The sequence below is a fragment of the Polyergus mexicanus genome, unplaced genomic scaffold (genome assembly GCF_030449975.1).
Source record: "Polyergus mexicanus isolate NDT 795.1 unplaced genomic scaffold, iyPolMexi1.0 SCAF_14, whole genome shotgun sequence".
NCBI classification, from domain to species: domain Eukaryota; kingdom Metazoa; phylum Arthropoda; class Insecta; order Hymenoptera; family Formicidae; genus Polyergus; species Polyergus mexicanus.
In genome coordinates this window covers 879,613-895,922 of record NW_027223334.1, presented here as the reverse complement: position 1 = coordinate 895,922, position 16,310 = coordinate 879,613, and the positions used below count along the sequence as shown (strand labels likewise).

General features: G+C 30.2%; 2 protein-coding genes across 2 annotated transcripts; both read left to right on the top strand.

Annotated features, from left to right (window-relative positions):
- The first annotated feature begins 433 nt into the window (after positions 1 to 433).
- On the top strand, positions 434 to 1,864 carry LOC138939373 (rhythmically expressed gene 2 protein). The gene is made up of 2 exons (XM_070307077.1): positions 434 to 825; positions 1,224 to 1,864. Exons 1-2 carry the CDS (start codon positions 541 to 543, stop codon positions 1,701 to 1,703), a joined length of 765 nt encoding a protein of 254 aa, XP_070163178.1. The 5' UTR covers positions 434 to 540; the 3' UTR covers positions 1,704 to 1,864.
- A 976-nt stretch (positions 1,865 to 2,840) lies between these two features.
- On the top strand, positions 2,841 to 16,212 carry Lanb2 (laminin subunit gamma-1). Its single transcript, XM_070306717.1, has 23 exons — positions 2,841 to 3,281; positions 4,621 to 4,879; positions 5,859 to 6,160; positions 6,456 to 6,661; positions 7,045 to 7,148; positions 8,125 to 8,313; positions 8,727 to 8,952; positions 9,254 to 9,683; positions 9,815 to 10,172; positions 10,563 to 10,751; positions 10,827 to 11,012; positions 11,176 to 11,378; positions 11,746 to 11,961; positions 12,267 to 12,537; positions 12,606 to 12,784; positions 13,144 to 13,274; positions 13,501 to 13,611; positions 13,791 to 13,989; positions 14,142 to 14,379; positions 14,481 to 14,656; positions 14,920 to 15,102; positions 15,307 to 15,424; positions 15,739 to 16,212. Exons 1-23 carry the CDS (start codon positions 3,123 to 3,125, stop codon positions 15,972 to 15,974), a joined length of 4,869 nt encoding a protein of 1,622 aa, XP_070162818.1. The 5' UTR covers positions 2,841 to 3,122; the 3' UTR covers positions 15,975 to 16,212.
- Positions 16,213 to 16,310: the final 98 nt, after the last annotated feature.

The following is a 16,310-nucleotide window of genomic DNA, read 5'->3' as shown; positions in this document are numbered from 1 at the left end:
GCAGAACTATAGATAAATAAGATATCAAATTAGATAAGTTTTAAGTGCATAATTAAAACTATTTGATTATCTTTTCTCACATATATGGTTTTATTATTATTATATCTTATTATACTATATGCTATGTGTTTTATAGAATGTATTTTAAGAAAGCGAAACATTATTTATATATATGCATTATTTTTATATACAAACAAAATAAAATAATATGCGACATATGTTTTTTTTTAATCACATTTATGTTGTTACAATATTATCAATCTTCAAAACGTTTTGTCTACGATCAACATGAAATATTATTTTGTGAACGCACATCTATCTTTAATCACTATCTTCCTTAGCTGCTGATAGTCATCAGAGTTTTCGATAACTGGACTCTATTTTTCCATCGCCAGATGTCATTGACATCTTCGTCCGTGGTTTGTGAGTTATGTGTGAGTATACTGTACGCGTATTATCGCGGCTGCAATATTTGCACCCTTGTCTCTTTTATCTGAAGTGTTCTGAAATCATCGAGAATCATTGAAATCCATTAAGAATATGATAAATCGTGTTTTGCCTCGTCTTGTGACCTTTGATGTGACCGGCACATTGTTAATGACGAAACTCGAAGAGCATTACATCGAGATTGGCTCTCAACATGGTTTATTCATCGAGCCAAAAAAATTGGCGCGAAGTTTTGAAAGCAATTTCTCGCAACTTAGCAAGGAGCATCCGATATATGGCAAGCACACTGGTTTAGGATGGGAGAATTGGTGGAGAATAATTGTGCATAATGTATTCAGAGACCAGCTTGCTTCTGTGTCAAAGGATAAATTGAACAAGGTACTATAGATGATTATATCATAAAATATTAAATATATAATGTTTATATAAATTTATATATATATAAATATAAAAATAAAATCTCTCGTGTTTAAATATTTATTTTATTTTTTCTATTATATTTTTTATTATTTTATTAATTTATCATTTTATTATTCTAATCTTAATACAAAATCAATGCAATTTCAAAGAAATTTTTACACATTTCTATTATCTATTTATTTCTGGCTTATATTCTAGCTTAAATCTATTATTCATTTTTATATTTGTATTATATTTTTATTTAATATAATTAATATAATTTTGTATAAATATTTGCATTTTTATACTAAATATTTAATCTCAAAATTTTTATTTTCTTTATTTTATCCATTGACTCCATTAATTTTATTTTCCAGGTTGCTGACAACTTGATAAGTTGCTATGGTACCAGTAAATGCTGGCACAAGTATCCTGGTACTATTGATCTACTCGACTTCCTGCGAAGAAGGAATGTCATAGTCGGTGTCATCTCGAATTTCGATGAACAATTAGAATCAGTTCTCAAGGATACTCAAATTCACCAATATTTTACCTTTGTTTTGACTTCGTACAATCTTGGTGTGGAAAAGCCGAGCTTGCCGATATTCGAGGAAGCGTTAAGATTAGTAAAAGATCTTCGAGAAAAGGAAATATTGCCTCAGGAAGCGACACATATCGGTGATAGACTGGACAATGATTATTTTGGAGCGAAAAACGCTGGTTGGAATGCTTTGTTGATTAAACATGAGGATGAAATTGTTGAGAGCAAAATACCTAAGGAAGATGTTTTTGGAAGTTTGAATGAGCTACAAGAACACTTTAGGAGGATATTTGGAACAAATTACATAGCGCGATGATATTATATCTATTACTTGTTATATCTATTATCTAATATTAGATTTATATAATAGAATAGTTTTATATAACAATATAGAATTATATATTTATATTTATAATAATTATAATTATATTTATATATTTGATAGTAATTTGCATAAAAAACAATTTAATCAGGAGAAATGAATACAAATTTAATTTAATCTTTTTTCTCTTGTATTTTAATCTCTGTATATACATTTAGTATATCAGAGATTTATAGATATTTAAACATGAATATTCGGTAAATGTAATAAATTGTGTACTTATTAAAATAATCAAGAAGAATCTCTAATCTGGTTTAAATAATAATCATCAAATATAATTATGTAGATGTAAGGAAACAATAACTATTCTATTATTATTAAGACACATATATTGTGCAATTTTTTGTACATATAGCATTATATATTATTCATAAAAAAATCTCTAGCAACTATATATAAGTCTTAGATTATTGAAAAAAAGATCTTTCTTGATAAGATAGGAATTGAATAATATGACAAAATACAATAAAAGATTGTATATTAAACATGTGGGTGGTATCGCGGTATCGCTCATGTTCTTTCCGGGTACAGCGATATACATATATCCGTGAAATATATCCGATTCTACTCTGCATCGGAACGTCTTTATAATATAAAATAATCATCACATAACTTTATTATACAAAATGTAATCCCTATAATATTAATCTTCTTTTCTTTATACAAAGAAAACAAGCTTTGAAAAAAAAAAAAAAAACATTTTTGTGATGACAAACTTGTTGAAACTATTTTTTTTTATTTTTTTTATATTTAGATTGAAAATTAAAAGATTACTCTGTTATCAGAAATGTCAGCTGTTTTTGTTGTCAATAACAAAATCAAGAATTAATATTTTTATTCGTATTACTTGCGGAGAATCAGCGAAAAAAAATTTAAAAGTTATTCCGAGAAGAGTCGAAAAGAAGGGACATTCATAATTATAAATATCCCTTGAAAAAATATGCACCCCGACTCGTAATAAAAGAGATGGTACTTACGCGATGCCATACGTTACCTTCTTTCAGAACGAGAGGTTACTCTCTATGTGTACGTATACATACATACGTAATCCGCGGCTAGCGTAGGCGGGATACGCCGATAGACTCGCGTGCGAGCGCGAGCGCGGCGCCGTTAGCCGTTACTCGTCGATGGTCCACGGCGAAGTGAGCTCACGCGTCGTCCAGCATCCCGATCCCCTGGAGAGTTATTGGGAGATGCACGATCGATAACACGGTCGTGGTGAACCTCGTCGATGGACGCGCCGGCTAACCTTAAAAAAAATTTTTGATTCCCGTTGGATTTTGTGAACGGTGAGAAGTTTTAGTTTGGGTGTCCGGATAGAAAGAGAGAGAGATATCTCTTTTCGAGGCTAAGATGAGAGCGTGCGCGATATGGGCACCTCTGTTACTCGTGGGAAGCTGCGTCGTCCTTGCCGATCCCGAAGCCGATCCTTCCGAGGAGCTGTTCAATCGGCTGCAACAACCCAAGATTCGCAATGAGGACAAGTGTTACGATGAGAACGGCAGACCGCAGGTTTGTCTTTATATTTTGTTTATATTATTTAAAAATTAGGAAAGAAGTATTTTGTGCGAAATACAAATTTTTTGTACAAATAATCTTATGCGAGAAAGAAAAATATGTGTATGTGTGTGTGTGTGTGTGTTACTGCAAAGTTTTTTTATTCAGTATATTAATACAAAAGAAAATGCATTATCTAATAGAAAAAAAACTTAGGGCTATATGATATACATTTTTAATTTTTATGTTATATAAAATAATTTCTAAAAAAAATATAGAAAAAATGTACAAATATTTCTTTTACAATTTTATATATACCAGATATATCTTTTCTTTATATATATATATAAACATTTATTAATTTTTTATAAGTATAACATTCATGATTTTTTGGATATATCTAAAAAATATATATTTATATATATATATATATATATATATATATATATAATATTATTTTTCTATGTAATTTGTTATTATTATTATACAATGTGTAACACACATTCGTTAATTTTCTGCACGACATTTTCATTATTTTTTTAAGAAAATATAAATAATTATCGCTGCTCTATTTTTCGAATCATTAATTAAATCGGTGCTATTTCGGCAGCTTTGGATTTTCGGAGGATGTTAAGGTTATCAGAGGGTTATTCTCCAAGTTACTTGAACCCGCAGATAATTATATGAATGACATGATATAAATGGATAGATATCTCATTCTCAAGTCTGCGAGATATATATTCTTTTATATATATATATATATATAATTCGAAAAAAAATCGAATTTAATTTTTTACAGAAATTAAATTAAATTAAATAATGGAGAGAAAGAAAGGAGAGAGAGAGAGAGAGAGAGAGAGAGAATTATGCTACAATATATGGATTTATATAAGACATTTTATTAAAAATATTAATATAATATAATATAAAAGTTATTTTATTACGCACTGCAAAATATGTGTACTCATATTGATATAATTTATTTTAATTTAATTTTATACAAATTTTATTTTAATTTTAATTTAATTTAATTAACGGTAATAAATTTATGTCATTGTATTTAAGACACCAGTACAATATTGTTTGACCATATTTATTAAAACTTAATAAAATAGTTTATATAATTTATTAAATATATGTATACATATATGTATGTATGTATGTGTGTGTACGCGCGCACGCAATTATTTTTTATTATTTAATAAAGTACATTTTATATTATACATAAACGTATATAAAATTACTATAAAATTAAAGTGTAATAAAAATTATGAAATAACTATTAAAAAAAAAAATCGTAAAATAACATCGCAAAATTAAATTAATCTTAAATGTTATACATGATATATTTTAGAGATGCATACCGCCATTCGAAAACGCGGCTTTTAACGTCCTGATGGAGGCAACCAACACATGCGGCGAGGACCATCCTATCGAATTCTGCAAGCAGACGGGTGTGCAGAAGAAGTCGTGCGAAATTTGTCGGCGTGGCGATCACTCAGCTTCCTTCCTCACTGATCATGACAATAATGATAATGCCACTTGGTGGCAATCGGACACCATATACGAAGGCATCGAATATCCTAATCAGGTCAATCTCACCCTTCATCTAGGTACGTAATTCTTCTCGTAAAATTTGAGACGTTTTATAGAAGATTTCTACGCTATTGAGAAACGTTCATTTATATTTGTGCTATCTTTTTCTCTCTTTCTTTTTTTTTCCTTTGCTCTCTGTTTTCATTCATACACGTGTGCATGTATACTCTCTTTCTCTCTCTTTCATCCTATTTCGTTATCTACGAGGATGTATGCGCGATGAGATAAATCATTCAGTGTATAGCGGATGATGGAGAAATCACAGACGACCTCTCGGAAACTTTAGAAGCAAGTTTATTCTTCCTCTCACAACCAGTTGATTTAGATTTTTATTTAGGACTTGGAAAAAATATTTTAACTTAGAAAAGTTAAGATATTTTTTTAATTAATTCGTATAATTTCTCGATCAATTTTATAATTTTTTCAAATAAATTATTTATAACTCTTTAATTAAATAAAATTATATCAATTATTCTCAATTTTTGAAATATTTTTATTTGGGCTAGTGTATAGATATATATTAAAACAGCTAGTAATTTATTGTAATTTTAATCTGTATTTGATTTAGTTTTATTTTAATTTAAGAAAACATATTAGGAATTTTATTTGGGCCGATTGTATGCCAATTGTTGTTAGTTTCAATTGTTTTCTTGAGAGGCACTGAAAAAGAGAAGAATATATATGATGATCGGAATGTTTCAATCTGTACGCCATATGTTCATTCATCAAAGCGTTCGTCTCTTTTTGCCTTCTTTTTTATATCTTGTACGATTACATTATCGTATTTCAATAGTTTAGAAGACATTTCTTGCAAAAATTTGTGTGACATTAACTTTATATTAATTTTTAAAAATAATTATATATATATTATTAATCCATTGATGCATCTATAAAAATAATATCAATCACGCGCGCGCGATTTATTAATATTATTCTGTGTATAAAATACATTAGGATATGATAATAACTATATTTTGTATGTTTTATTGTGTTCAGGCAAGACATTCGATATAACATACGTTAGAGTGCTATTCGAATCACCACGGCCGGAAAGTTGGGGCATCTACAAGCGGAAAAACGAGAAGTCACCGTGGGAGCCTTATCAATTTTATTCAGCAACGTGTCGAGATACATATGAGTTACCCGAGTCTAAAGAAACCATTCGTGGTGATGACACGCGCGTGCTATGCACTTCGGAATTCTCTGACATCTCTCCACTCACTAAAGGCATCGTCGCTTTTTCGACTTTGGAAGGTCGACCATCTGCTTATTACTTTGAAACCAACCCCGAACTTCAGGTAACTAATAATTTAAAAAAATATATATATATGTATATATAATCTCATTTAATTTATAAAATCTAAGAAAACTTTTTATAAAATTTTAATTATAAAGTATTATTTTTAGAAATTCTAAATTAGAAATTGATTGAAAATTGATTTTTTCTTTCTTGATGAGAACAAGATATTACTTAACTGATTAAATTGCAGAACTAAAATTTTTTCATGGACTTTTTTTTATCATGATTAATAATTATCTAATGTATGATATGACAGACGCGGTTTTTTTATATATATATATATATATATATAGGAATGGGTACAAGCGACAGATTTGAGGATCACTCTGGATAGATTAAACACATTTGGCGATGAAGTTTTTGGCGATGCACAAGTACTGAAATCTTATTACTATGCAATAGCCGATGTAGCGGTCGGTGCAAGATGCGCTTGCAATGGCCACGCCGGGGAATGCGTAAACAGTACCAGTGTCGACGGTAGAACTCGCAGAGTTTGCCGGTAATAACTTTTATCTCATTTAATAATGATTGTTCAGCATTTATAATAATATATTTAGATTTATTGTATTTATCTTTATCTTTTTTATTTATTTATTTATTTTTTTTTTTAATTTTAATTGTTGCGAAAATTTTGACAGAATTTTCATATATACTCCATATTGTCTTGTAAGTAGATCATATGTTAATTGCATTCTGTAAAACAATAATCAAAATTAGAATCTAAAATTAATTTAAGTTTTAGGTGAAATTAGAATCCTCACGATACTGAAAAATAAGTAAAAGTAATTATATAAGATAAAAGTAATTCTCATCTTTTTGTTACCGTTTTTAATAAAATTCTAAATAATGCTAAATTACAGCTATAAATTAAACCTTTTGCAGATGCGAGCATAATACCGCTGGTCCAGACTGCAACGAGTGCTTACCCTTTTACAACGACGCACCTTGGGGTCGTGCGACAACTACAGATGCACACGAATGCAAACGTGAGTATTTAGTAAATATTTTATGATAATCTCTATTTTAATATTTTTTATGAAAATCGATTCCCAAAATATTTATATTTAGATCTTTAGCATCACAATATCTTCATTTGCTTGACACTATGTTTTTACATAACATTTTCATATTTATTTTTTGTAATTAATATACATATACATATTTTAATACATTTATATAAAGAATAATAATTAGTATAAAGAATAAAATGAGAACCGTGACGCGCATTACAAAAACCGTAAGCGCGCAGACTGCACCTCCACCAGTATTACCTGATACCAGCTTTGCCTTTTACGTGCATCTCCTGCTCGCTCGAGTGGGGATACACGGCTTGCGGAGAAGGCGCACAGCCGCTCGATGCACTTTTGTCCGCATTCAAGAGACCGCAATTAGAGGTAGATTCTCGACGGATAAATGTAATCTTAGACGAGATGATCATAACTTTTAAAGTGACAGTGACTTAAAATGCGTAATTCAAAATAACAACAAACGATTGGACAGTTGTACGTTTGTGTAATTAAATATATAGTTATATAATTAAATAATTATAATTCAATATTGCGCACACTAATAAATAATAATAATAAGAGTTAAATTATAAAATAGTGCGTCGCATTGAGAAAATGAAACTGATCGTGTTATTAATGATAGCGGATTGCATATGGACAGGAAATGGAATACTCCCTTGGTATCCGGAATCTAGTAATTAATTTTTACATCAGATTATATATGTTAAGAAAATATAATTATTTATTATACTTTTAACATCATTACTGTTTATGAGAAATATCAGTCACTGAGCATTATTTTTCGAATAATTGCATTATTTGTATTGAGAAAAAGAGCTGGCGTTTCTTTTCTTTTTTTTTTATTTGCGTTCTTTTTTGAATTTAAAAGTTTTGCAATTATTCCCTAGCGTTGTTTATTATTTATCACTCTAATCTGCTCTATTGAGTTTTACAGCTTGCAGCTGCAATGGATACTCGGACAGATGTTATTTCGACAAGGAACTATACAAAGCGACGGGTCACGGAGGTCATTGTTTGGATTGTCGAGCGAATCGCGATGGTGCCAATTGCGAGCGGTGTCGGGAAAATTACTATCAACGTCCTGAGGATGATTATTGCGTCGCGTGCAACTGTAACGAGATTGGTAAATATTATCAAGATTAATATTTATTTACTTATGAATAAATATTAAAATAATACATAATATATAATAATAATAAAGAATATATAATAAAATGATATTTTTTAATAGCAAAATCTTCATCAAAATTTATTAATAGTTATATCTTATACATTGGAATTTACATCAAAATTACACACATTTATGTGCTCGAAAAATAAAAATAAAAATTATATCAGGATTTCTATCACAGAAAAGAAAGAAAGAAAGAGAAGATCTGTTTTATATTTATATAGCTTTTAGAATCGAGTTTATTATTAAATTATAATAATAAGCTTATGTTAAAAATAAATTTTAATCTGGGGAATTTACATTAATTCTTTTAAAAATTTTAAATTATATAATAATGATAAATTGAAATGTATAATAAATTGCAGGTTCGAGAAGTCTACAATGCAATAGCGAGGGTAAATGTCAGTGTAAACCTGGGGTGACAGGGGATAAATGTGATCGTTGCGCGGCCAATTTTTATAATTTTGTCTCGCTGGGCTGCACTTCCTGCGAATGTAGTCTAGCGGGTTCAGCGGGCAACCTTCCTAACTGTGATCCTGTCACTGGAGTTTGTGTTTGCAAGGAAAATGTCGAGGGAAAACGTTGTAGGGAGTAAGTTCGGTTATGTTATTTAATTAAATTGGAATTTTTTCCCCTAGAAAATAATTCACTCACACCACACACACACACACACACACACACACACACACACACACACATATATATATATATATATATATATATATATATATATATATATATATACATTTATTAAAGAATTGATTTTTCTTTAATAAGGATCTGAGTTCCTTGAATTAATGTTTATTTAAATCTGATTTGTTTGCCCCACCCCCCTCCCCCCTCGCTCAAAAAAAGTCAAACGCGAAATTGATCCAATGTCGAAATTTGCTAGGTGTCGACCAGGTTTCTTCAATCTAGCAGTGGACAATGAGTTCGGCTGTACTCCCTGTTTCTGCTACGGACATTCCTCGGTCTGTCGACCGGCGACCGGTTACTCAAAAGTATTCATCGAAAATATGTTTGTGCGAGGAAATGAGCGCTGGTCTGCATCCGTGGCTGGTAATCCGATTCCATTGTATTATGATGCATTAACTCAGACAATCTCCGTCAACGCGCTCGATCGTGACAACGTATACTTCCTCGCACCCGATAGATTTTTGGGAGACCAGCGAGCGTCGTATAATCAGGACTTATCATTTATATTGAGGATAGGAGAAACTGGTCCGGCACCTACAGCTCGTGATGTAATTTTAGAGGGTGGAAACGGCGAGCAGATTACGCAACCAATCTTCGGTCAAAATAATCGCTTACCGACTGTCACAGTAAGTATTTTTGCTTTACTGTCTTTTATTTTCTTCTCTTTTATCAATACACACGTAATATCCATGTTTATTTGCTAAATTATATTTAGGTATTTGTAATTTCAATATTAATATAAATTTTACTTTTGCAGCCTCAAGAGTACCGTTTCAGATTACACGAGCATTCCGGCTATGGTTGGCAACCTCGATTGTCTTCTCGAGCCTTTATGTCGATTTTGTCAAACTTGACCGCCATAAAGATCCGCGGAACATATACTCATCAGGGCCGAGGATTTTTAGACGACGTAAAATTGGAAACTGCTCATCGCGGCGCAGCCGGTGAGCCAGCCGATTGGGTCGAACATTGCCAGTGTCCTCATGGCTATGTCGGTCAGTTTTGTGAGTCGTGTGCGCCCGGATTCCATCATGATCCGCCCAACGGCGGTCCCTTTGCCCTTTGCGTCCCTTGCAACTGCAACGGTCACGCCGATATTTGCGAGGCCGAGACAGGTATTTCGATTTTATCGTCTTTTATACTTTATATTTAACTTTATAATACTATTATAATTCGATATTTATTATTTTTATTATAAAAAAGACACTGTTAATTAATTTGATCTACTGATTAATTTGACATACAAATTAACTGTTTTGATTTTCTTGTAAATTATATATTCTTGTGATTAAATAAATTCCAAATTCAAAAATAAAAAGGTTGATAGAAGATGGATTTAATCCTTAACAATTTGCTAAATTTAAATAAACTATGCTTAATTGTGTGTGAACTATAATTATAGCTTCATAATAATTTTTATAATATAACATTCTATAATAAATAATATTTCTTTAATAATTTATATCTAAAGTATATAATACAATATTTTTTATACATTTTTTTAGGACAATGCATCTGTCAGCATAATACTGCAGGCAGTAATTGTGAGTTATGTAGTAGGGGATATTATGGTTATCCATTGAAAGGAACTCCGGACGATTGCAAACCATGTCCTTGTCCTGATAATGGACCTTGCATTCTTCTGGGCAATAATCCTGATCCTATTTGTTCAGAATGTCCTAGTGGTAGAACTGGTAAGTGTATATATAATTATATACTTGATTAATCTTTCCTTTATAAGTTTATTAAAAATATTTGTTTTCTTATAGGACCTAGATGTGAAACATGTTCTGATGGTTATTATGGGAATCCTGAAAGAGGTTTGGCTTGCCGTCCTTGCGATTGCAATAACAATATTGATTTAAATGCAGTTAGAAATTGTAATCACGAAACAGGAGAATGTCTCAAGTGTGTCAATAACACAGCGGGCTTCCATTGTGAAGAATGCCTATCTGGTAAGTCAATAGTCTAAAAAAATAAGGTCTCTTAAAAGAGAAATACAGAATCTATTGTATACAAAAAATATTTAATTATAATTAAATATTATAAGCATATATCATATATGTGCTTATTGTTATTGTTTTATATTATTATTAATTATATATTAATCTGTATCAGGATATTATGGAGACGCATTATCGGATCGTAAGGAAGATGGATGTAAATTATGTCAATGTTATCCACCGGGAACTTTAGAACTTGACGATGGAAGAGTTGCGCCTTGCGATCAATTGACGGGACACTGTGCTTGCAAGCCACACGTCGTAGGTCGTAATTGTGACAAGTGCGAGGAAGGTTACTATCATATCATGAGCGGAGAGGTAAAATCTATTAAAATAGTAGAAATGATTATATTTTAACGAAATGAACGATATATTATATATATAAATTCATTATATATATAAATTTCATTAAATTGTACTTTAGAATAATTTTTATTTTATTATTCTTATTTATATGGAGTGTGACACACAAGAATTTCCAATTTTAACACATTGTTATAAACTATAAAATATTAAAGTCGTTATATTATTGCAAATTTACTTAACTTTGATTCTGCAATAATTGAATATATAATAATATTATCATTATTAAATATTAATTATTAATATTAATTAAATATTACTGATTAAATAATACTTTTATCGAAAATATATTTTATTATTTTATTACATTTATATTTTACAGGGTTGCACACCTTGTAATTGTGATCTCGAAGGTTCTTACAATCGGACCTGTGATCCAATAACGGGTCAATGTCAATGCCGACCCGGAGTCACAGGTCAACATTGCGATGCTTGTGAACCGTATCAGTACGGATTCAGTCGTGAGGGCTGCAAATCTTGTGACTGTGACAGCATCGGCTCCCAGGATTTACAGTGCGACGCACATGGACAGTGCCCTGTAAGTCTTTAACACACATGTCTCTATCTATATATCTCTAAAAAAAAGTTAAATTACAATTATAATTAAATGTAATACATAAAAGTTTTATATCGATTATCTTAACTTTAATCTTAAGCACTTTTAAAGCAATTTAATTGAAATTATATCTTTTTAATTCTTATTTATCACTGATTCTCGACAGAATACAGGTTTTTAAAAATATGTTTTTTGTTATTATTTTTTATTACTTATTTTAATGACAATAAATTGACAATAAAGATCTTTTTTTCATTTTTATTAATATTCTTGACAATGATCGACAGTGTTTGACAAACGTTGAGGGCAGACGTTGCGATCGTTGTAAAGAAAACAAGCACAATCGTCAGCACGGCTGCGTCGATTGTCCTGATTGTTACAATCTTGTACAATCGGCAGTCAACGATCACCGACGACGTTTGGCTGAGCTCGAAAATACCCTCTACAAGATCAACAGTAGTCCTACTGTCATTAAGAATTCGGACTTCGAAAAAGAGCTCAAAAATATTCAAGATAGAGTAAAAGCATTATTGACTATTGCCAAGCAAGGATCTAGCAGTAAATATTGTTATCTTTATTATCTAAATATCGATATCCGAAACTATTTAGACTGAAATCTTTTTCAGGCAACAATAAAACGTTGGTGGAACAGCTGGACGAGTTGCGTGAACAATTAAATACAATTGACAAGATTTATCAGACCGTGGATGTGACAGCAAGTGATGCACGTGATATAACAGAAGAAGGTTTGATAAATATTGATGAAGCAGAGAAGGTTTTGGATAAAATCTATGAGCAATTAACGGTAAATAAAATTTCATTTTTATTATTTATAGTGACTCGATAGAAATCGATCGAGTAGTTCAAAACCTTTAAAAAAATTATATATATATATATATATATATATATATATATATATATATATATATATAGTAAAATATATATTTTTCGCAGCAATATAAATTAATAATATATTTGCTAAGATATGAAGTATAAAAACTTTTTATACATATCCGTTCTATTTTTTGTTCTTTCACTATATAAAAAAAGATATAGAGTTAGGTTAATAATAATAAATTAATAATATTAATAAATATCTATGTATTAATTATTAAATTAAGGATATATCTATGCGTATGTATGTAATTTTATAATAAATGGCAGGAAGCGGAAGATTACTTGGCTACAGATGGAGCTAGCGCTTTGACTGCTGCTAAATTGCGTGCCGAACAAGTCGGCCAGCAAAATCAGCAAATGACATCTATTGCACAGGAGGCTCGCCTACTTGCTGATGTGTATGTATTTTACATAAAATTCTAATATATTACATATATCAGTAATAATTAAATTCTTTATAAGAATTTTTTTTTCTTTAAAGATGGAAAGTAAAAAATTGATACGAGATTATCAGTAAACAAATTTCTTTAAATTATATGCATATAATTTTAATTTTTGATGATTATTGTTACATTGTATTGATTATTATTATCTAATATTGTAAGAGAATGCATCTTCTTTTAGGAATACCAACGAAGCTAAAAAACTCCATATGCTAGCGGAACAAGCGCGAAATACGACATTAGAAGCTTACAATCTCGCAAAGCAAGCGATATCACAATATTCTAATATAACGTAAGTAATACTTTCTTCTTTTTTCTTTTGATTCTCGATTATATTGATTTATATATTTGATATGTAATGTACATATAATTAATAATTTTATTTATTTTCTAATGTAGTAAATTTACTATTTAATATTTGCAATCTTTCATAAACACGCGATATCTGAGGTGCAAAACGATCTTGTACAGGGATGAAATCAGGGGTTTGGAGAACAAGTTGGCACAATTGGAGGATCGTATAGATGAAGTGAAAAATCTAACTGCTATCGCAGCTGCTAAATCCTCTGCTGTCTCTCAGGAAGCGTTAGATTTGCTAATTCTTGATCTAACACTTCCTACAGTTGATCTCGAGCAATTGCGACAACAAGTAGAAACTGTCAGCAATGAGGTAATTATAATATTATAAATAAATAAATAGAAATCGAGATACTCTCTAATTATATATAAAATTAATATAAATATATATATATATATATATACATATTTATATTTATATTTATACTTTAATTAAAAATTTAAATGACATATGTTTCTTTCAAGGGTTTAAGGATAAAAGAACAAGCACAACTCTTATTGGAACAAAATGAGAATTTCATTAAAGAAATGTTCGAAAAAGTTAAAAACAGCGAAGAACTTCTAGATCGAGCTCAAGATCAACAAGCTGCTACGGCCGAGCTTCTAGCTGAGTTAGATGAAGCCAACGAAACGGCGAATGACGCCGTTAAACGTGGCGATCAGACCCTGAAAGAAGCTCAGGAAACTTTGAAGAAATTAGGAGGTATGATTTATGAAAAGAAAGTTTGCGTATAAAATTATTTTATTATAAAAACTGCCCGCAAAATATTTTATCTTTATTTCGATTTTTATATTTTGTTTTAGAATTTGACGCTGAGGTACAACGCGAACGCGTTAAGGCTCAGGATGCTTTGCAGGACATTCAAATTATTGAAGAATTGATTGATAATGCTAATATGCAAGCTAAAGAGGCAGAGAGAGTGTTAAACGGATCAGAGGGCAATGCTAAAAGCGCGCGCGAAATAGCGCAAAACGCTCAGGCAAGAAAGATTATTCAAACTTGTTATTGAAAAAAAATTCTCTAAATTATGATTTGTCCTTATTGCTAAATTAAACAGCAATGCCACTATTTCTATTTCTTTTTCTTATTTTATCTTATTTTGCGATTGTCCAACACACACACACACACACACACACACACACACACACACACACACACATATATATATATATATATATATATTGATTATCTCAATTCATTATATGTAAATCATATTTATTATTATATAATTTGTTATTCCAGACTTATGCAGATAAAGCAAGCGCCAATGCAAACGATATTAGAATAGAGGCGAATAAAACCAAAATTGAAGTTCTACGACTCGGAAACGAAGCCGAGAAGTTACATCTCAGAGTTGATACTACAGATTCGATGATGAAGCAATACGAGACCCAAATGACCACAGATGCCAATGTCACCGCTGAGGTAAGAATTGAATTAATTAAATTAACACAAGAAAGGGTAATATATTGGAGATAAGAAATTAATCAATCGATAGAAAACAATTATTTAAAAAATCATAAAAATTGACACAGGATACATTGACTTAAGTAAATAAAATTAAAAAAAGATACTATTATTTACTAGAATAACAAATCACAATATCTAATACTCTTATCTAACTTTTAGGCGAACCATAAAGTGGGCCAAGCGAAGACCAATGTTACTCTCGCGTCACAACAAGTTGACAAGGCCTTATCAGATGTGGCCTCAATTATTAGAGAGCTCGAGAATTTACCAGAAATCGGTGAGTTTTTTTTCGTTCCCTTTTGATTTTTTAAATTCATTTATTCCCAGAAAAAAATTGTTTTTTTAAATTGTGTTTCTCTACATATACATATAATATTGGCTTATTATATATTTTATTTAACTGTTTTGTGCGTGTGTTTGTTTGGAACATGCAGAATGTGTATTAAAATAATTTTTGAAGGATTAATCCATAAAGAAAAAATTGGAACATTAGAGGTTAAATTCAAATTTTCGACATTTTTGAATCTGAAATAATTATATTTTGTATTTTCTATAATTTCCGTATATAAAGTTTATAATTTTACAATTTAGATGATGTCGACTTGAATCGTCTAGAAGAACGTCTATTCGCTGCCGAGAAGGAAATTAAAGCCGCAAATTTAGATCAGCGGATCCGAGCCTTGATAGAGGCGAAAAATTTGCAGACACAATGGGTTAAAAATTACGAAGATGAAGTTAGCCGGCTGCGAATCGAAGTGGAGAATATCGATGATATTCGAAAGGCTTTACCAACTGATTGTTATCAGCGCGTTCGTTTAGAGCCTTGAAATTAATTTTCTTACGCCATATCAAACACATTTTTGCATAAATTTTTAAAAATATTTTAATCCATATAAAACATTTTTTAAAGCCTATGTATTCTTAGCATTAATTAAGAATCGAGAATCTTTAGCTAGATCGTTTTTTTTTTTTTTTCTTTTTTTTTAAGAAGATATTAAGATTTTGTAACTCGAAAGAAATTATTTATAAAGATAATAGACTCTTGATTTTTCAGCAATAAGTTTTTTAAATACTCGATAATTTACATACATTCTTACTGGTAAAGATTTTTGTGATACGAGAATATTAGTAGAAACTTTTCTTTCTCAAAATATATTTAATAT